General features: G+C 39.3%; 6 protein-coding genes across 6 annotated transcripts; 4 read left to right on the top strand and 2 right to left on the bottom strand. All coding sequences in view use genetic code 12, as the record gives it.

The window, feature by feature from the left end:
* Window positions 1-3,158: 3,158 nt before the first annotated feature.
* On the top strand, window positions 3,159-5,903 carry KGF57_004088 (STP3; the record flags this gene model as incomplete). Its single annotated transcript, XM_051753574.1, has 1 exon — window positions 3,159-5,903. One exon carries the CDS (start codon window positions 3,159-3,161, stop codon window positions 5,901-5,903), a length of 2,745 nt encoding a protein of 914 aa, XP_051607424.1.
* A 2,018-nt stretch (window positions 5,904-7,921) lies between these two features.
* KGF57_004087 (uncharacterized protein) lies at window positions 7,922-10,477 on the top strand (the record flags this gene model as incomplete). The annotated part of the gene is made up of 1 exon (XM_051753572.1): window positions 7,922-10,477. One exon carries the CDS (start codon window positions 7,922-7,924, stop codon window positions 10,475-10,477), a length of 2,556 nt encoding a protein of 851 aa, XP_051607423.1.
* Window positions 10,478-11,293: 816 nt separating this feature from the next.
* ASN1 (asparagine synthase (glutamine-hydrolyzing) 2) lies at window positions 11,294-13,018 on the top strand (the record flags this gene model as incomplete). Its single annotated transcript, XM_051753571.1, has 1 exon — window positions 11,294-13,018. One exon carries the CDS (start codon window positions 11,294-11,296, stop codon window positions 13,016-13,018), a length of 1,725 nt encoding a protein of 574 aa, XP_051607422.1.
* A 601-nt stretch (window positions 13,019-13,619) lies between these two features.
* KGF57_004085 (SNF5) lies at window positions 13,620-17,355 on the top strand (the record flags this gene model as incomplete). Its single annotated transcript, XM_051753570.1, has 2 exons — window positions 13,620-16,052; window positions 16,486-17,355. 2 exons carry the CDS (start codon window positions 13,620-13,622, stop codon window positions 17,353-17,355), a joined length of 3,303 nt encoding a protein of 1,100 aa, XP_051607421.1.
* Window positions 17,356-17,461: 106 nt separating this feature from the next.
* Window positions 17,462-18,791, bottom strand: KGF57_004084 (uncharacterized protein; the record flags this gene model as incomplete). Its single annotated transcript, XM_051753569.1, has 2 exons — window positions 17,462-18,616; window positions 18,774-18,791. The coding sequence occupies 2 exons, from the start codon at window positions 18,789-18,791 to the stop codon at window positions 17,462-17,464; spliced, it is 1,173 nt and encodes a 390-aa protein (XP_051607420.1).
* Window positions 18,792-19,755: 964 nt separating this feature from the next.
* WSC1 (Wsc1p) lies at window positions 19,756-21,174 on the bottom strand (the record flags this gene model as incomplete). Its single annotated transcript, XM_051753568.1, has 1 exon — window positions 19,756-21,174. The coding sequence occupies one exon, from the start codon at window positions 21,172-21,174 to the stop codon at window positions 19,756-19,758; it is 1,419 nt and encodes a 472-aa protein (XP_051607419.1).
* Window positions 21,175-22,386: the final 1,212 nt, after the last annotated feature.

The following is a 22,386-nucleotide window of genomic DNA, read 5'->3' as shown; positions in this document are numbered from 1 at the left end:
GTGAGAGATTTATATGTGGTAAGGTCATAAAATAAGCATGTTATCCATTTTGTTAATCCGTGAGAAAAGTATCCACTTGTTCGTCTGTGATTTTACATTTCATTTTTGTTTTGTTTTTGCAACAAATTCCTTACAAGAAATAGTAAAAGAGGTGAATTTATCGCCCCAGATCATTCACGTTCGCGATTCCAATGAAAGTTGTAGAAAATCAAAGAAAAGGAAACAGCATGTGAGACTGAAGCTGAGTTTCTTCTAGCGTTGATAGAGATATCAAGGGTCTTGAAAAGAGCAAGAAAAGAGACCGATTACAAAAGATACTAAGAAAGTTTATTGGTGAATGAAGGAGAATCTAAGCGAGTTTATCGGGTTCAGCAAAGACAAAACTGATCAGTAGCCAGATCAAAGGATAATGACAGCGAAGTAAACCAATCTCGTTTTGTATTTTGGTTTCCCTCTGTTGTGGGGAGTATTAGAGATAAGAAAGACAATCACCGCTTGTTACTTTGAGTGGCGAGAGAGAGAGAGAGAGAGAGATAAGCAACGAGAACAGAGAAAAACATTTTACAGCATGACAAAAAGTCAGAATTCCGATTTGACTTCTTCATGGTTACGAGTCAGGAATTGAAATCAATATAATGATAATGATACAGAGACGTAGACTTGAGTGCACAAACAATAGTTTGGACATGGGAGAAGAAAGTGTAAGAGATGTAAAACTTCTTAAATTATTACTTTCTTTGTTCCGACGGGAAGATATACAACAGAGTAAAAGTTTGCTTTTTTTTTTTCTTCTCTCTCTCTTCCATTAACAACATCAACACTGACGCTTGTCGTTTAACAATTTTACTTCTTTTTTATCGAGGCTTGAGAGATTCCGCCAACACAGAAAGAATAGTGTGGAGTATGTGTGTGTGTGTGTTGTTTGTGGCTACTGAGAAGGTAGATGAACTGTGAAGTAAAACACAGAAACTAAACAAGTGTAAGATGGTGTGATAAAGGTGTGCGATGTTGTTATTTCTATTGTTGTCAGTGTTATTGTGGTAGCTGTTGTAGCTGTGGTGGTGGTGGTGGGCTAGAAAAAAAATGCCGTTCAATATTGTTAGTGTTTTTCTTTTTTCTTTTTTTTTTTTTTTCGCTATAAACTACTGTTATTATATGCAACAGAAACAATACTAGGTATGTGTGTTTGGGTGTGACTGTGCATGTGCATATTTCGTACGGCATTTCGTCAACATTTATTTACTTTTGTATCTATTTATGGAAGGTAAAGGCGCGCGGTTTTATTGTCCTATTTCCAATGAAATGAATTCGCGAGAGTTACAGAAAAAAAAAAAATACAAAGGGCCATGTAAGTTTGCCTCAAGTTTTTCCTCTCTCTTTGAAATTGCGTACAATATAAAGATATGCAAGCTGTCAAAAAAAAAGGAAATATCACAAAGAGATGTTACTCTTGAAAAGATGAGAGAGAAAGAAGGAAGGGGGAAGGGGGAAAGAAATATCGTACAACGAACTAGATTGTCTTTCTGCTTACTCTATCGTAATTTGTGAATGCCAGTCACCATCAATGAAAGATGCAACAAACTCCACTCTCGTACAGAGTCACCAGAGTTACCTTCTTTTTCCTCATTTCTTTCGAAGGTGAGGGGTGGATGATGCACTGCTACAATGTCCTTCCTGCATTATTCGGGGAATCTATTTCTATTTGGTTTTTCAAACGTTTGTTTGTCGGAATAATCACTGTACAATATCTATATATGTGTATGCTTTTACCATGCACAGTGAGGAGTTTCATTTTGACCCTTAGGCATTCCTTTACTGTATTGGTCCATGTTGCGCTGTCCTTCGGATGAAGGTGGATACAGATCAGCGGGGTGTTTTTTGACACAAACAGACAGACAGAGAGACAGACAGGCATACAGGCACAGAGTCATTCTTCGTCCCATAAAGAGATGCTTTGAGCTAGCAATCTATTTAACCAAAACCTGCGCACCCGTAGATCAATCTCTTCACTCTTCGTATTGTTGCTGTTGTTCCACCGTTGCAACCCTCTTGTTGTAATCTCGTTTTAATTGTTGCGCTATCTATATGTCTATCAGAATTAATCATGGTTTTCCCTTTTATTTGATATTGTGTTTCTATTTTTCTTCTCTTTTCTTTGTCCTCTCTTGTATAAAAATAAATTCAGGCGCTTAATTATTTATCTTTAATCCCATACTCCACCTACTTTTTTCTGTTCTATTTTTATAAATATCAAATATATAATATTTTGTGTAACCCTCTAACTCTCTTTGTATTACAGTTAATCTATTTTTTTTTTTTTTTAATCAATCATACATATTTATCTATCTTTGATTTGCAAAATTAATTTAACTCAAAACAAAAAGTAAGAGAAAGAAAAAAATTGTGGTTCATGTTATATCATATCAAATCTTTTTATTTTCAACTCACAATATGTCAAACTTTGTATATAACATAATAAATCGAACTGTAAACAGATATATATAGAACTTAGTCCAACCTTTCATTTATTGTTTGAAAATTTTCAATTTCATTTTAGTTTTCATTTTCATTTTTCCATTCTTATACACTTTTTCATCTTTGGAGTCTTTTCTTTTTTACAAACTTTTGTTCGCCTTGGCTACTTGAGCAGTGGAGACAACATTATACCAAGACATACAAAACAACAAACCTGTTGGAGTATAGTTCTACAATCAACGAAATCCCACTACTCCACCCCCAACTTAAACCAAATAATTATTAATTTTTCTTTTTTTTTCTTTTTTCTTTTTTTTTTCCTGTTCATTTGGTCACGAGAGAGACAACAACAAAATCAATAGACCAAAATTTCACGAGCTAGAAACTAACCACCCCGCAATTCAAAACACTTCGAGTACTTTACAAGCAGTCATATAACTTGCACTGCTACGACACTACATTCATCGGATCCGCTTTCAATCTATTTTCTCGACTGCTTTTGTTACTTTTTACGATCCGTTTGGTATTCACAACACTTGTTTTGTATTGCAACTTTGCCACTTTGAGTCCTTCCATCACATTCATGCAACTATATCGAAAACTTGACTTATCAATAGTTTAGATCTACTACCGCCCCCGTTTGCATTAACTCACACATTCTCTAACAAAAGTAACAAATTCAAATGTTTGTCACATCACTCGGCTTATTATTTGATTCAAATTACGAAGATTTGACAAAATCGTTACCCTTTGGGGTAGTTAGCATAAAAGCTAAACAAGTTTATACTATTGCAACGGACACTACTACCACCACCCCCAGCACTACCACCACCTCGACCGCCACCACCCCGTCGATCTATCAACCATTCACTTCACCTAGACTATTATCAATCCAATTCAATATTTACAAATTCATCAATCGTTTAATTTATGGTACTCGCAGATATCAAGAGTTATTCCCACCAATCACAAAGCTTGCTAGTCTTAGCAATAGTAAACAACAAACACACCCCCAGCCTTCTCCTTCATCTGAGACCACCACTAATTCAAGGAACTCACCAGGGAGATTGAATTTCCCCATAAATTGTGCTGTTGATGACTTGGATTTTATGTTTGATGGTGGAGATCATCAAATTACAATCTTTGATTCTGCCGTTGATAACGATATACATCTTGTTCATCCAACAAAATATCACAGCCATACTCATCTCCATCATCATGGATCTCGTTTTGAAAAAAGTGGATATAAGGAGGAGAAAAGCACTCCTTTATTTCAGCAGCAAAAACAGCAGCAAGAATTGGAAGTGAATCGTCAGCAACAACAAAAGGAACAGCAACAGCAACAGCAACAGCAACAGCAACAGCAACAGCAACAGCAACAGCAACAGCAACAGCAACAGCAACAGCAACAGCAGCAACAGCGCTTACGATGTTCGAAGTCAGATCAAGTGGACCAGTCTTCACCTGTAAATGACTTGCCGATGTTTGATGACTTTCTTGTTGCCCATCTGCATCGTCACACAACCAACGACAACAGTAACAATACCAACAAGAGCACCCAAAGTAGCAATAAAAACAACGATGACAAAGAAGGTGAATTTTACTCCAATATACGCAATGAGAAAGAAGTCGGCAACGACGTGGGTAAAAACACATTCATTCAATTCGGTCCTAGACCCATGTACGACAATCGGTACTTCCAGCATGATTTACAAACTATGGTCAACAAGTCTTACAATGGTGTTGACGACAATGATGCAGCTAGGGAATATCCATACTTTGACGATTTTGAACATCACAGACCCGCATCTAGCAGAGCATTTAGAGATGGTGCAAACAGCAAAGAATCAGCGAGATTGGTATCAGCCTCAATCGAGAATGCTTTAATTTCGTCATCAGTTTCATCAACTGAAAGTTTTCTCAGTCCGTTGGATGATGAGATTCTTACTAGGTTGCATCGCCCATCTCTTCAGGATAATAGTGCCATCACTTCAAACGACGTGCGTTATCTGTTTGATGGTCAAAACTTCTATCATTGCAGTGACAATGAGGAAGAAGTCTCTGAAGTGTATCCATTTGACGTCGATTCGTCAATACTACAAAGAGACACATTAACAAGTCGTGCGTACACCCACTCAATTTCAATACCTGAGCCACAATCACTGTCGCTAGCACAATTTCAATCACCAGCTCCAAATACTTTTGGTGGGTTTAACCACTTGCACTTTAGCAACTTCCAACCTCGATACCGTCTACAACAACAAAGTCTACTTCGCAATGAATTGGATAGCTTTAGCCTTCCCGACAATGCCAAATTTGGTCACAGTAAGGACGAAGTCTCTGTTCTTTCCAGGAAGAGAAAACTTTCCTCATCGGGAATGTCTGTTGCTTCACCTTCAATTGCATCATCCAGTCTTGATTCGGATGTTCCTGTCTCACCAACTGATATTGTAATGAAATCTTTGTTGAAGAGGCCGCATCGCGAGAAATCGTTGAAGCACAAACTGAAAAAGAGCAAACAGGTCAAAGTTGAGCCTAGTGACGAGAAGGAGGAACAAGGTAAAGAGCAAGAACTGGCAGTGCAAGGCGCAACGAGGAAATCAACAACAACAACGACGGAGCCAGTGATTGTCTCCACCACCACCAAAACTATCAACACAACCGTTCGCAAATTAAGCTATACCGGTAAGGATGGCAGGGTTGACCACACATTTGAATGCCCACATTGTAGCTCTCAGTTTAAAGTCAAGGGTTATTTAACTCGGCATTTGAAGAAACATAGCTCTGCAAAAGCATTTCAATGTCCATTTTATCAGGAAAAAGACGGCGATGGTGATGGTGAAAGCACCTTTTCTTCACTCGAGCAACATCAACATCAGCATCAGCACCACTCAATGGCAGGTGCAATTGTACTGGGCACCAAGTGTCATCCCACCGGTGGATTCAGCCGTCGTGACACATTCAAGACCCACCTCAAAGCATTACACTTTATTTATCCACCAGGCACCAAATCTAGTGAACGTAATAAATTGAGTGGCAGGTGTGCTGGATGCTTTCAGTTTTTCGAAAACAACTCTCAGTGGTTGGTGCAACATATTGAGACTGGATTGTGTCAGGGTACTGTTGCTTCTAGAGAGAGGTTGAGACAAGAGATTATTAATGAACGGAATGGAAAGGATATGGCGGGCGAGTCAAACACTGGAAAAAAGGGAAGTGTTGGTTGTGAGTTTGATAATGAGTTTTATGACGATTTAATGGGAAGCGATGACAGGGATGGACATGATGGACATGATGTACACAATGAAGATGTATATGAAGAAGAAGAAGAAGATTTTAGTGCCAAGTTGCTGCAGTTGCAAGAGGATGACGAGGAAGAGGTACCGTTGACAATCTCGATATTGAAGAAAGAACCATTTGGGTTGTCTTAGAGATATTATTCTCTTTGATGCATGCGTTTTGGACATTCATTTTTGAAGTTATTATTTTCTTTTTGTATTTTGTTAGTTGCTTGATTTCAATTCTGTAAAAACTACTTACATATTTAGATATATATATATATAATAATACATTTTAGATTTCGTTTAAGCTAGTGGATCAATCGAATACAAAAAAGCAAGTGTTTGCCTTGTTTGAAGATGAGCTTGGTATGAGTTTTTCCTTTTCCTTCTGTTGTCTTTTAGATTGATTTGCTTTATCTTGCGCATTAATAATTTGTTACCCATCTCGATCCCTGTACGGATAATTTTCAAAGTTGAATATCCTAAACCGAGGTTGTGTAACTCTTTTCCAATTTATCTTTTATGAATCAAAAGTGGAACAATGATTGAAAAGTATACACGAAAGGAATAGCCACAGATCTAGCTATATTTAGCAGATTATCATAAGCGAGGAGAAAAGGCTGGGGGAAAGGAAGAAAGTGGAGCGTTTTTGTGAATGTGAAAACTGGTTACGTGAATCATTTACGTCATAATGTCTTTCTCTAACTCTTATCAGTGACCACATTTGCAGTTGTATGTGCCATTTGCAAACAGAGTAACCAGCCAGTTTGAGCATTTATGAGGTCCCTAGTAATTGACGCTGTGGTCATCTAAATGCAATAAAGTTGGACAGAGTCTGCCTCAGTGTCAAAAACTATCAGCCTATTCTACCGTATTCTACCGCTAGCTTCTTTAATGCTAAAGCCAACAAGTAATGTAGGGATCTACGTTTACATACAAAGACACACTCTTCTCAAGTGCAAAGTGCAAGTGTATGTGTATTGCGTAAAAGTGTTGAAGTGTTGTTTTGTGTAATTTTAAATTTTTGTTGGGTCTTAGGATTTTGTGTAACCACTATAGTTTTATCTATCCATCCATCTATCTATCTATCTCGAGTTTACACTATACCGTATATGGGTAAAACCCCTTCATTACAAACTATGTATCTCTCTCTCTCTCTTTGATGTATCACATTATCAATTGACTTCCTGCCTTTCCGCCTTATGTTTTTCTCCTTAGTTTATATGATGACAGCACGGGTTGAATCGATGCGGCCAAATAGGAGAAGGACGCTGCTTACTGTACTTTGACGTGATTTAAACTATATGACCATTTGCGTAGGACTTAAGAAAATAGACTGATACTTATCTCCAACATCCGTGGAAGCACAAAGAAATATTATCACGGCGAGTTTAGGGTATAGGGACACTACAGAGGAAAATAAAGATTTGCATACACTGCAAATTGTGAGGGACATCTCTTCAACATGCAGCTCCATGTTATCCCTTCAAACAGCAAAGACCATACAATTCGAAAAAGAGTCAAGATCGTAAGCCAATTATTCAACTGCTAATTCAAGAAATAAGTAAAAGAAAAAGGGGAACCAAAAAAAAAAAAGAAAAAAGTTTCAGTTGTATGTCTGTACCCCACCTCCTTCTCCCCATTCAAATGTCATCTCTAAAGTTCAGTTAGGTTGCTGTACATAATTGCACCCTCTATACCCACTATACCCTTTATACCCTTTACACCCCCTAGATCTCTCTTCAATGTTTAAGCGTTATACTATTTCAACACTCTAGTTGGTCCAACTAACCCTTTTTAACGACAATAGACATTATCTGGCACGGACTCACTCCACACAGCTACACCACCATCATCTCTCGCCTTTACCCTCAATTCAGGTGGTTTTGTGTTATTGCCCCAACCGGAAATAAGGCAAAAAGAAAAGTTCAAAAGTTCAAAAGTCCAATACACAAAATAGTTTCTGAAAATCACATCTTTTCCAGGCGGTTACCAATCAGCATTACGACAAAAAAAAAAAAAAAAGTTTTACCCAACAAGATACTTGAATACATATATATATATATATAACTTAGTACTTCTGTTTTGTTGTTCTTTCTCCCCTTTCCAAGTTCATTTTTCATCATCTGCTCCCGACCACCAAAACATCCCTTGTATCTTGGAGCAATATGAGTAGTACGACGGCCGCCGATGGTATGGAAGGTATTTCCAATTCAGATTTTGACATCAATATTCTTCAGGATCCATTGATTGATCCAGTGGTTGATATGAAATTCCCCTTGCCAATCGATAAGGAAACATATATCGATAGTCCAAATAATGTCAAGACATTACATCAGTCATTTAACTTGTTGCACTCAGCATATCGCTTCTTTACAGGAGCACAATACTATGACAAGATTTACAAGGATGTTGAATACAAGTATTTTATGAATAAACACGATGAATCATTCAAGAAGAAATTCAAAGACCACATGGATGGAAAATTGGAGAAGGATGACCCTAAATTGGATGAAATTGTATACAATTTGATCAATCAAGAATTGAATATGAAATTGATCAAGGCATCTGAATTCAAAGCTAGATTCAAGGAAGTTAAAGACTACATGATCAAGTACTACAAGGCTCAAAATGAAATCAATTTGCCCACTTTTGCATCACATCAATTCATAAGAAGTGCTTATGTCACTGTTATGACAATTATGCAAAAATTGTTTCCAAAGGGAATTTGGGTCTCTAACCAAGAAATGTCAAATTTGTTTCAAAAATACATTCAAAACCCCATGTCGATTATATGGTCACCATCACATCAGTCACATTTGGATTATGTCATCATTCATTTGATGTCAATCAGATTCAATATCGCCACTCCATCAGTTATTGCCGGAGAGAATTTAAATGTGGCAATTGTTGGTAATCTCTTGAAGAAGTTGGGTGCCATCTTTATTCCACGGTCATTCAACAACGAATTATACACCGAACGTAATTTGAACAATGTGATGGAGTTTCTCTTGGTCAATAACACTCCGTTTGAAGTTTTCATTGAAGGAACTAGATCAAGAGATGGCAAGTTGTTGTTACCAAAGTATGGAATATTGAAGTCGTTGGTGTCAATATACTTGAAACAACGTAACGAGGACCACAATGCGTCATTTGATATGTTGTTTCAACCACTTGGTGTTACTTATGAACGTATTTATGAAAACGATTCGTTTTTGAAGGAGTTGAGAGGAGATGATAAGACGCAAGAAAGTCTTTTTGGTATAGTTTCAGTGGCAACTCTGGCATTCTTCCCCAAGAAGGATCAATTGATTCATGATAAAGATGGTTATTACGACAATTCAACTCGTAATTTGACTGGTAAAATTTTTGTTAAATTGGGACAAAGTTTCACATTGAGCGAGTTTCTCGCTAGTGAGCAACAACAACACAGAGACGTTGAAATCAAGAGTGAAAAAGATGTCAATTTGAAGAAATTGGGATTCAAGATTTTACATGAGGTCAATCGTATTGCATTCATTCCTGAAATTTCCATTATTGGCACTGCTTTACAAGCTTATACTGACTATAGTGGGAAAACATTGTTTACAACCAGTGAAATGATTCCTACAATGAGATTAGTTTTGAAATTGTTGTTTAGGGAGAATGAGTCGTCAGTGACAAACAAGATTATTTTGAAGGACATGTTGGATGCTAGTGATGACGAGCTTGAGTCGGTGATCAAATACTGCATTGCTTCATTCTTTAGATTTATCAAAGTTAACGAAAAGAAAAACTTGATCAAGATTGAATCCCCTATTGAGTTGTTGTATTACAAGAACTTGACCATCCATTTGATTATACACAAATGCATTGCCATGTATCTCCTAATGTTGCTTGATGGAGAGTACAGTGCCAATAGAAGGATATTGGGTAAATTGTTTTACGTGGTTACAAGTTTGTTAAAGAATGAGTTTTTATTTGACTATGATGAAAACCCAAGAAACAATTTGAATTTCATACTTGATGATTTGGTTGAACAAGGAATCATCAGTAGAGTTGAGCCAAGAAAAGCAATCGCCAATTCAGACACATCATCAGCATCGTTTGCCTCCAGTACTACATCCTCATCCTCATCCTCATCTTCTTCTGCTACTCTTGTCAGCGATAGTGAGGATGACGTCCCTGACTTGCCGTATTACAAGATTGAAGATCGTCAATACGTTAAAACATTTGCCAATTTAGCCCAACCATTTATCGAATCGTACATTGTTTTAATCACAAATATTTTGGAAATGACTACTAATTTGGCCAACAACTACGCCCGTGCCAAGCGTCAACAAACCCATGCTAAAATTATTTTGGACGATGAAGATTTGAAATATCCAACCACAAAGGGATTACTCAAGTACATTATAGATCAACTGAAAAAGAAAGCCAGATTCAAATCCTTGGAATCGATAAACAAGCAATATTTGGTTAGTGATTTATATTATTTGAACAACTTGCAGTTGGTGAAAATCTTTAAAAATAAAGCCAAAACTAAGGCTTTTGTGCAAATCTTGAACCCCAAGGATCTTGATATATTGAACCAGTTCTTGATGCAGTTGTTGAACTTGAGTCATGGGGAAAAGAGCTTGTTGGTTGATGATGTGAATATCAGTTATATAATTGATATTGTTGATAAGAATTTTGATCGTGATTCGCAGCAAATAAGGAGATACCGCCAGGGATTTAAGTTGTAGGATGGGTGCAGAGAGTGATGAAGAGAGAGGGAGAGAGAGGGAGAGAGAGAGGGAGAGAGAGGGAGAGAGAGAGGGAAAGAGAGAGGGAAAGAGAGAGGGAAAGAGAGAGGGAAAGTGCATGTACAAGGGTGTGCTTACTTGAATTGCATTTTATAATTGGGAAAATGGGGAAATGTTGGTGTGTAATTATATAGCAAACTAAATTAATGTCTATTATTGAGAAGAAGAATCAAGAATGTAGTTTCAGCGGTGGACTCATGATAACGACAAGAGGAGATCTCAATTGTAGAGTATAACAAGTGTATCGGATGTGCTGAGTGCTGCCACCGATTCTGACATATCAGTAATGGCGCAACTTCGTTTCTTTTTTTTTTTCTTTGAAAGGTCATAAGATTTTTTGCAATTTCATGTAATACCAAGGTTAAATCAGTTGAAAATAGTATTGTGTATGCATGCGTGTGAATATCTGTCTCTATATCAATCTACTATCCTCCCTTATCTGGAGTCGCAATGACTCATTTGGTATCTGTACAAAGTGTATCCACTATCACCAACCAAATCATCACACTAATTAAAGTGGAAAAAAAGAAAAAAAAAGAAAAAAGAAAAAAATTAAAAAGAGTCACAATTGGGAACGAGAGATATCTTGGCCCTTTTTCTCTCGTTATAAAATTTTTCACCTTTTCAAACTTCACTTCTTTCCTTTACTGTCTACAAACAGAACCTACACGACGAGACTTCTCTCATTCACTGAGTCACTAGAGAAAGAGTAGCTACTTGTGTCCATAATTTAAGAACAAAGTCGTACTGGAAATCATGTGTGGAATCTTTGCCTGTTACAAATGCCAAAACGTTGAAGAGTTCAAGCCAAAGGCTTTGCAATACTCCAAACTAATAAGACACAGAGGTCCAGATTGGTCGGGTAATGTCATTGCCAACAACAACACCATCTTGTGTCACGAAAGATTGGCCATTGTTGGTTTGGACTCTGGTGCTCAACCAATTGTTTCTCCAGACGAAAGATATGTCTTGGCAGTCAATGGTGAAATCTATAACCACATTCAATTGAGACAACAGTTTCCTGACTACAAATACAAGAGTTTGAGTGACTGTGAACCTATTATCCCACTTTTCGAAAAATATGATGTTGATGCTCCAAAATATTTGGATGGTATGTTTGCTTGGGTTTTACACGACAAGAAAACTGATCGTATTGTTGCTGCTAGAGACCCAATTGGTATCACTACTTTGTATTTGGGTAAATCCTCCAAATCACCAGAAACGAGATATTTTGCCTCTGAATTAAAGTGTCTTGTTGCAGAATGTGACCAAATCGAAGCTTTCCCACCAGGACACATTTATGACTCAAACACCGACAAGATTGTTAGATATTTCGAGCCTTCGTGGTGGGATGGATCCAAGATTCCAACCACTCCAGTTGATTACACCAAGATTAGGGAGACTTTGGAGTTGGCTGTAAGAAAGAGATTGATGGCCGAAGTTCCTTATGGTGTGTTGTTATCAGGTGGATTGGACTCGAGTTTAATTGCCTCCATTGCTGCCAGAGAAACTAAAAAGGCATATCTTGAGGCTGTAAAATCTCATGACCACGGGATTGACGCCAACAAGGAGTTGTCAGGTGTGGACAACACCGGTGAATTGCATTCATCTGTTGGTGTGAACCAATTGCACTCATTTGCTATTGGATTACCTGGTGCTCCAGATTTGGTTGCTGCTGAAAAAGTTGCTCAATACATTGGCACCATCCATCATTCACACACTTTTACCTTGGAAGAAGGTATCGATGCTCTTGATGATGTTATTTACCATTTGGAAACTTATGACGTCACTACAATTAGAGCATCAACCCCCATGTACTTGTTGTCAAGAAAGATCAAGGCTCAAGGTGTCAAGATGGTTTTATCTGGTGAAGGATCTGACGAAATCTTTGGCGGTTACTTGTACTTTGCCAATGCACCAAACGCCGCTAGTTTCCACGAGGAATGTGTCAAGAGAGTCAAGAACTTGCATTACGCCGATTGTCTCAGAGCCAACAAGTCAACCATGGCTTGGGGATTGGAAGCTAGAGTTCCATTTTTGGATAAACAATTTTTGGAAGTTTGTATGAATGTTGACCCTAAAGACAAGCTCATCACTAAAGATCACATTGAGAAATATATCTTGAGAAAAGCTTTTGATACTAAAGAAAACCCATACTTACCTGACGAAATTTTGTGGAGACAAAAGGAACAGTTTTCCGATGGGGTTGGATATTCATGGATCGATTGTTTGAAAGATACGGCTGAGAGATTGGTTAGTGACGAAGACTTACAAAACCCTAAACCAGAATGGGGTGACGATATTCCACAAACTAAAGAAGCTTATTGGTATAGATGCAAGTTTGACAAGATGTTCAACAACTCAAAAGCTGCAGCTTCAACGGTCATGAGATGGGTACCTAAAGCTGAATGGGGCTGTCATTCTGATCCATCAGGAAGATACGCATCAACCCACGACCACAAGGTCGACAACAAGGATTAGATGACGAACCTTTCTCACTTTTCCCTGATTCCGAAAAGTCACTTGTGTATATATATATATGTATAGAGTAGAAGAAAAGAAAACACTTAATTTGAGGCATATCAGTTCAAACATCGCTATGGCATCGAGCTTAGTTACTTATACATACAAACAGATACATAATAGTAATAATAGCTGTGGGCTTTGTGGCTGCTGTGTGATGTCAATTATAGTTACTGTGTATATGTATGTACTGTCTATTATTATTGCTTTGTATAATATGTCGAGACAATTTGTGTAATCTCCATTTTCCATTCTTGAAACTCCTTTAAAACTATTACACGTTAATTTATTAGTACAAGCATATATATCTATACGCATACACTTGTTCTTGTTCTTGTTCTTGCTCTTCTTGCTCTTCGTCTTCTGCAATATGCTCTTTCAAGTCCAAGAGTATTTCACAGCACCACTCCATCTCACATGAGATGCGTGTACCAATGTTCAAAAAAGCACCAGAGTTTCAGCTGAAAAGGTTTTTGATTTTTTTTTTTTTTTTTGCCAAAACAGTAGTGTGGCCCTTTAAGAACTGGACCTTCGAAGGATTCATACTGCGCTAACAATCATGAACAATGACAACAACCAGACCAATATTCCAATGTTTGGTATGGATATGAATGGATTGCAACCAGGAATGCAGCAACAACAACCTAGCCAGGTGGGTCAGCAACAACAACAGCAACAACACAATCCACGTATTGGTTCTTTACCAATGTTGACACCAGAGTTGTTGGCTTCCTTGACTCCGCAGCAAATGCAAGCAATGAAGGGTCATCCACAGTTCCAGGAGATGATGCGGCAGTACATACAAAGACAGCAGTTTTTGAATCAACAACATAAAGCTTTCCCTCGGGGAGGTGGCAGCGTTGGAAGTGGTACCCCCAACTTTCCTCAGGGACAAAGCATGCCCCAGCAACAACAAGCTCTACAGCAGTCACTACAACAACAGCCACTACAGCCACTGCCATTGTCTGTCCCGGGCGGTAATCCCTTAGCAGCAAATGGCTCTACCGCTTTTTCGCAACCTTATCAACAATCTCAAATGGGCCCACAACTTCATCTTCAACAACAACAGCAGCAACAACAACAACAGCAACAACAACAGCAACAGCAACAGCGTGCACTGCAAGCCCCTCCCCAAGGATTTAGTGGCAATCTTCCAGGAAATGTACCAAATAGCATGCCACAGCAAAGAGCCAATTTCCAAAGTCCAGGATTCGGAGGCGGGGCAGTACCAGGTGGACATATACCGAGTATTGCACAAGGTGGACCTCCTTCAGCAAGCGTAGCTGATACTCATATTATAAACAACGTAGTGCCCAATGCGATGCCATTGAACGAACCCAACGGGGCAGCTCCATTTCCAAATGTACAACCTACTTCCACTGTTCCTTCTTTCAATGCTACTGGCCAGACACCCTCTCAACCCAACTTGCATAGACCAGGTGGTTTGATTGAGCCAGGTCGGATGAACTCAGCCATATCTATTCCTGGAGTGAGTCCAGCAAAAGCACAGGAGTTACTGGGAAAATTACCCATCAAGCAATTGACAAGTCTTGATCAATGGTCAAATAAATTTGAGCTGGAAGGTGTACCGCCCCCGTTGGACACCGACGTGTATGAGGAAATCATACAAAAAGACGCCGACTACTTGACAAACTTGGCAAAGCAGCACGCCTCCATGAAGCATGAAGGTGAATCTGCTGCTCGGGATTTACAACAGTACAACCAAATAAAGCAGTTGCGAATGAACGCAATACAGTTGAGTGCTAAGAATCAAATGAACAATAGTATATGGGGTGAAGGTTACCAAGGGTACGGCAATGGTATCACAAATACGGCAAGTAGGCTCCTACTTCCCGAGCGAGATATATCGGATCGAATGATTAATGAAAGATTGGCCCAAACAAAGGGTCCCAAAAACTATGTCCCTATTCGACTTGAATTCGACCAAGATAAAGACAAGTTTAAGTTACGTGACACCTTTTTGTGGGACTTGAATGAGAAAGTGTTTACAGTGGAGGATTTCACCAGTCAATTGTTGGATGATTACAAACTTATACCACGCATTCATTATCAAACCATATTGAATAGTATCAAGGAGCAAATTGCCGAGTATCAACAAAAGCCTACAAAAACCACTGGCGAGATTCGTATACCAATCAAGATTGACATCATTATGAACAATACTCAACTTACTGACCAATTTGAATGGGACATTCTTAATACTAATGAGAACGAGCCAGAAGAATTTGCCATGATTATGTGCGATGAGCTTTACTTGCCAGGAGAGTTTAGCACCACTATAGCCCATAGCATTCGAGAACAATGTCAAATGTATATCAGGGCTTTGAATTTGGTTGGGTGTAACTACGATGGGACCCCTGTTACTGAGGATTCTATTCGTAATCATTTGCTTCCATCATTACGCTTGGTGTCCAAGGATTATCAAGTTGTCGATGACTTTTTCTCGATATTGAGAAATCCGTCAAATGTGCCTGAGTTTAGTCCTCAGTTGATCAAGTTGACAGAATTGGAGCTCGAGCGTTTGGACAAGGAAATGGAAAGGGAAAGCAGACGGAAGAGAAGACACAATTACAATGAAGAAGGACAGGGCTTTGGTGGCTTTGGTGGAACCCCAAGTGGTGGATTTGGCTCTGGAACATTTACTCCCACTGGAACCGAAGCGTTTATCAAAACAGCTCCAAGTACAGGCAGTTCAAGAGGGTTCCTGTCTTCGAGACGTAATGCAGCTCATATTGGTAGGGGTAATGTGATCCCTGACTTGTCGGATGTGCCCAAGACTTTCCGAACTCCAGCACCATCAAGTATACTACCTGGAGCTATTGATTTGGCAGTCCCTGAAGTTTATGAGTGTGATGAGATATTTGTCAATCGAACTCAAGTGAAAAATCCCGACTATAGACCGCCGACGCCTGACCCTGCGTTGAGCGATCGAGTACAATATCATCACGATCCATTGGAGGGTTCGTTCAACGTGACTATAAGATGTCGGTTGAGGTAACGGAAGAGTAGGAAGATTTGTAAGCCTCGAAGGGACAAGAGGAGCACTTATAAAAACGGACTGAGGTGTTTCATGTATAGCAATGTATTAGTATTATTTTCACAATGGATTACCTCTACAGTAGCTCTAGCGTTGACTCAGTGACTCAATACGGCTAAAAACGACGAAAAAAAAATAAAAAGAGTTGAAAAATTTCTCGCACCGAAATCGCTCCAAAGAGCGATTTCCCTTCTCTCTCCACATATAATTTTGCAATAGGAAAAGGGTCCACATATACCATGCCTAAGAAAGAAGTACGTACAATGAATAGACAGATGCTCGGTGGGTAATTTGAAATCATCTACCTGCTCCTGCCTTTTCTATCGAAATGTCCATGCAATCACGAAACTAACAAACTTTTTCATAGCAAGTAGATCCCTTCAAATCATTCATTGCAGGAGGTACAGCAGGTGCCGTTGAAGGTGTGGTGACCTACCCTTTCGAATTTGCCAAGACCAGATTACAACTAATTGACAAATCCGCCAAAACCACATCGAGGAACCCGTTAAAGTTAATCTACACTATTGGCAAAACCCAGGGAATAGGTGCATTATACGTGGGATGTCCTGCATTTGTGGTTGGAAACACGGCAAAGGCATCCGTGCGATTCTTGGGGTTTGATTACATCAAGAACTTGTTAGTTGACAAGCAGGGGAAATTGTCAGGACCCAGAGGTGTCATTGCCGGGTTGGGTGCTGGGCTATTAGAGAGTGTGGTTGCCGTGACTCCATTTGAAGCAATCAAGACTGGGCTTATTGACGACAAGCAGCGCCCTCAGCCAAGGTACCAACTGGGATTGGTTAGCGGGACAGTGAAGTTGGTTAAAGATATGGGATTCAAGGGGATTTACGCTGGTGTTGTGCCTGTAAGTTTACGTCAAGCTGCTAACCAAGCAGTGAGGTTGGGGTCGTATAATGCCATCAAGACCATGATCCAGCAGGCCACAGGAACTAAGCCAAACCAACCCTTGAGCTCAGCTGCAACTTTTGCAGTGGGTGCTTTTGCTGGTATTATCACGGTGTATACGACAATGCCTATAGATACCGTCAAGACGAGAATGCAAGCTTTGGGGTCGGAGAAGTTGTATAGGTCGACTTTGGATTGTTTTGTCAAGATTTTCAAGCAGGAAGGGTTGTTGACTTTCTGGAAGGGTGCCACGCCAAGGTTGGGGAGATTGGTGTTGAGTGGAGGTATTGTATTTACAATATATGAAAAGATGTTGGTCATTTTGCATTAGGAGAGGAGAGCAAGGCGTGTCTAGAAAAGGTTTACAACTGAAACAGTTGTCAAAGAGGAATGGTGGTGTGCATCAATAGATAATATTTATCATGAGGGTAGACTAACTAGCGTAGGTCGGTTGTATCTTGATTCCCGTGGTCTTGGCCATTGGTGGAATCTTGACTCTCCTGAGTTTCTGTCGTGGCAGTAGCAGTACCAGTAGCAGTAGCAGTAGTAGTACCCGTAGTGCTGGCACCTGCCCCCGCGGATGGACTCAATATCGATCTTTCCAACCGTTTCACCTTGTATAGATCCACTATACTTTTGATGATTATAAACAAACCAAATGATATCAACCCATAAGCAACATAAGGAGTAGAAGAGCTCCCATTCTCTAATCCATCCGCAACTCCATCTGGATTCGTGCCCGATGTATCCAGACTCTGAACAAAAAAACCCAGAGCTATATAGCTATCTATCTTGCCACTTATCTTTGCACTCTTTTCAATTTCATAATCATTGGGATTATCAACTTGAATCTTTTTAGGAGGATCCTTGGCACTTCCGACAAACGCAGGCAAGATATCCCATCCATACATGACCAAATTGATTCCCAACCCCAACCGCGACCCCTGTTTCGCAGCATGTGACGTGTGCAACAAATAACACAAGATGAATCCAACAAACTGAAATGCAACCGTAACCAAGGCGTTCCATATAAAATTGGCTATATTCCCCACGGGCAACCCTTGCACAAACACCTCATCGTCAAACATGGGTGAAATCATGGTGGATTCCCAGTACTCGGGACTGTTATCTTGACTGGCTTCGTCATAAGTGGGTGGATGTAATTCACGATGCTGTTGTTGAAGAGTGGAGGCGGTATCTGGTTTTGCCATCAAGTTTTGGAAGACGCCATCAGTTCCTTGGCCAATAAATCTGCCAGGTCTATTGGCTTGCATTCGGCCCGTTTGTAATCCGTTATTGAGTCGTTCGTAAGTTTGTTTCACGGGTAGTAAGTGGTTGAGCACTCGTATTATGCGTTGTTTTGGGGTAAGACGTGGGGGTGTTTGTGATTCTAAATCGTTTGGATTTGGTATTGATGATGAGGATGAGGATGGTGATGGTGAAGATGATTGTGAGGGCAAAGTGGTGGTGGTCGTGGTGTCATTGCTGATATTGGTTTGGTCTGGAAGTACCAGACTCGAGAATGACAACCGGGGGTTCCCACTTCTTGAGGTGTCACTATTGCTTTCTATCTCTTCGCTGTCTCTGTTCAACTGTTTGAAAGTGTTAGTAAGACTGAGTTTGATTTCGGTGATGGGCGCAGCAAACCCAAATAGAAGAAGTACAAAATAAAGGTTGACGGACTATCATCAGTCGGTTGCAGACCCACGCACGCAGACACTGAATGTGTTCTCGTAGATGGTTACATACCCTCTCATAAGTAGTCATTATGTGGTTTAACCTTGATGTTGTAGTTGAAGGTGTGTGATTCTACTTTGCGTGTGAGTATTTTCTCACTTTCGGAAAAATAAGAAAAGAAAACACAGAAACAAAAAAAAAGAATGGGTCTAGGAGAGCTACCGTTCGGTCTATCATTCAAAGTGTGAAGCTAAAGAAGCTATATGTCCACCTTAACCAAGGACAAACTTATTGGTATATTGAAGAAGGAGTATGAAAAGGTCTCTTAGCATGATACCATCCCTATTCTGGCTACAATTAACAGAGTACAAGACATTGATGTAAAACTCGTAAAACTCTTAAGATACACTCTCTTCATCTTCGGTGCTTTCAAAAGTCATAATTATCAACACAACCCTTTCATCTTAGTTCACAAGAGGCTTACGCCTTTGCAAAAGAATAACTAGAGTTATGATCTCTACAAAAGACAAGTGCAACCAAAACGTATCGATGCATTAACAAGAACATACTCATGTATAATCAATCAATAAAGAAAAAAAAAAAAAAAGGGGGGGGGCTAAACCTTAAACACACCCCTCTTTCGCCATCCTCTTTCGCCATCCTCTTTCGCCTTGACAACAACCATAAAACGTGACAAAAATAATTGAAAAGAAAACATAAATTTTAAATCAAAAGTAAAAAACCAAAAACGAACTGAATAGTGAAATCAACAAAAACAATAATATAATCGAAAGCAGTAGTCGATATCACCCCCTCCCCGCTGGATATCATGCGACAACGTACAATAGTGATAATCGTGAGGGATTAGAATGGAAAGAAAAATAAAACATACCAGTAAACTTGTAGGATTGGAATGTTCGAAAAAAAAATCTGTAGTTATGTGCATTGTGATTCACCAATCCAAACTAAATTGAACGTGAACAATAATGCGGTGATATCCTCATGATCCCCACCTCCTTGGACTTGTGCGTCCATGGGGTGCTATCAAATTTCATCAATTTTCATCAGGGTTTGCCACTTGTAACATTTTCCCACGGAAATCGGTTGCCTCGTCCGCCAAAGAACCATCCGATAATCGCCTTCTACCAAACATTACTGGGTTCAATCTAGGATCAACAAAGCCGCCAGCCCCATTCCCATGTCCGTTTCCGTTTGTTCCTTGATACTGCCGTATACTTGGGTTTCCTGTAGCTGAAGTTGAGGTATTATTCAGTACTAAATCATCGTCTGGGTGCTGGAATGGATTAACCATGGGCATATCTAAAGGTGAAGGTACTCTTTGCTTGTTATTCTTTTTAGACGAGCCCTTGTGTGACCCAATTCCTCGCGTTATCGAACCTCCGGCACCGGCACCAGCACCAGTGGTAGCACCAGCACCACCAACTCCTCCTCCTCCTCCTCCTGTGCTCAGTTTCTCATTGTAAAATCCTTCTTCGTCGTAATCGTCATAATCGTCGTCTTGGGATCTCCTTCTGCGAATGAAAAAGAGTGCAGCACCGGCTATAGCCAATGCCCCAACAACACCACCAACTACTCCTCCAGCTATAGCTCCAGCAGAAGTTTTCTTGCCACCATTACCGTCTGCATTTGATTCCTTAGAATCACTAGTTGAAGTAGAAGTAGATGTGGAGGATGAAGACTTTGATGCAGAAGTAGATTGTGTTTCTGCAGTTGATGAAGATAATGAAGTTGTGGCTGATGACGCACTTTGAGTGACTGTTCTGTAAATGACACCTCCGTTATCGCCACCACTTGAGCTAGCAGTACTGGTGATTATTACTACGGAAGGACTGTTGTTGTTGTTGTTGCTGTTGCTGTTGGTAGTAGTTGTTTGGATTGTTGTGGCAGCTGCTGTGTTGGAAGAGCTTCCATCTGCACCATTGACCGTTGTTGAAGATTGTTGGTTGTTGTTTGCTCCTGCTGGGGAGGAAGCAGAAGCAGAAGCAGAAGCAGAAGCAGAAGAAGATTGTTGACTTGATGAAGCTGCTTCTGCTGTTGTTGATGCAGAGTTTTCTGAAGGTGATGACAAAGACGACGAGTCGTCTCCACTACTACCTTTTCCAACAAATACTGAATAATCGTTTGATCCACCACACAGTTCCGAACCATAACCTGGACAAGGAATATTACAGCTTGAGCCGTCAGCCTTGCTTGAGGGCAAGCTGGATAAGCATATGCACTCCTTGTCTTTTATGGCGATATATGGGCTATTGGCACATCCAACAGAAGAGCACCAACCTGAAGATTGCCACTGGTAGTCTCCTTGTGAATTGCCATTTGATATTTGAGAGTAGCAACCAACTTGTTTAGCAGGAAGATACCAATCTGCATAGACGCAAGTTATTTGCGATACAAACACTATTATGGTTGTGGCAATCAAGATAAATGAATGCAGTAATAGCGAGTGTGGCATATTGGAAAGATATATGGGTTGACAAGGTATGGTTTTGAAAAAGAAGGGAAGCTTGTAGTAATAATGAATGGACTGTGTAGTGTAGAGAATAGATGCAGATGGTAGTGAATGTGGTAGTGAACGTAGTAGAGGTGAGTAGTTGTGGTTTGTTGGTTGGTTAGTAAGTAGGTGGAGTGATGTTTGTTGAACAAAAATTAGACGTATAAAGAAAAAGAAGACGAAGAAAAAAATTTGTAGTGTATTGTTTGTAGTGTAGTTGGTAGCAGTTTATATTGTTTTTGTTCAATAAAAAAAACTCCTTTAGGGTAAGAAATAGGTCTAGAACACAGATAAACAAAGACAGATATACATGGACAGACAGATGTATACTTAAGCAATAAAGTATATAAAGAGAAAGAGACAGTGGATACTGCTGTTAGTTAGTTTGTTAGTTAGTTAGTTTTCAACTACGTAAGGAAGTTCAATACTGTGGATAGAAGTATAGTATAGTATAGTATAGTACAGTATACTAAGGCTAAGTATGGTAATATTGAAGAGTGGCGCTAGTATAGTATAGTAGATTAGGCTGTAAGTGAGTTTAAGTAGTAGGAGCAGTAGTGTACTTTGTGCTAAAAGTAAACCTTGTCTAGTAGTAGTAGTAGTAGTAGCTGATTTGACTTTGACGCGTAATTTTTAAATATTAAAGTTTGTGTTTTATTATTATTATTAGATTCTTCTTTTTTCTTTGTAAAAAATTTCTTTTTTTTTTTTTATTTTTTTAATTGCCATTTTCTAATTTTCCATTTTTCGTGTTTTTTTCTTTCGATGAATTCTCGTCTAAAGTAACAAATGTTTTATGATTATTATTATTATCATTATCATCTTTTAACAACTTCANAAAACACGATATTAGAAACAGATCACAGTCACGAGTCAATGCTTGGTCGTTCTAGACTCACAAGGTTCGATTGAATGAGTGGAAATTAGTCGTTCTCATTTACTTGTGTACTTAATTCGCTTTGTTCAAATTTAGATTGAAACCTCTCTTAATATTAGCAAACAGTAAACAAGCACCACAAAAATCCCCATAACTACAGGCTTTAAAAAGAATATACCATTTTATACTATTCACTATCAACACGCACACACAAAAGTATTGGCACTATCAATGGTAAGTTTTTGCGTGTGTTGCTCAACTTTTGTTCGGTTGCAAATCCTCTCTTTACTGTTTTT

The sequence above is a fragment of the Candida theae genome (assembly GCF_024610275.1).
Source record: "Candida theae strain CBS 12239 chromosome Unknown scaffold80, whole genome shotgun sequence".
In the NCBI taxonomy this organism is placed as follows: domain Eukaryota; kingdom Fungi; phylum Ascomycota; class Pichiomycetes; order Serinales; family Debaryomycetaceae; genus Lodderomyces; species Lodderomyces theae.
The sequence above is the reverse complement of the archived record's forward strand: the minus strand, read 5'-3'. Positions and strand labels throughout refer to the sequence as shown.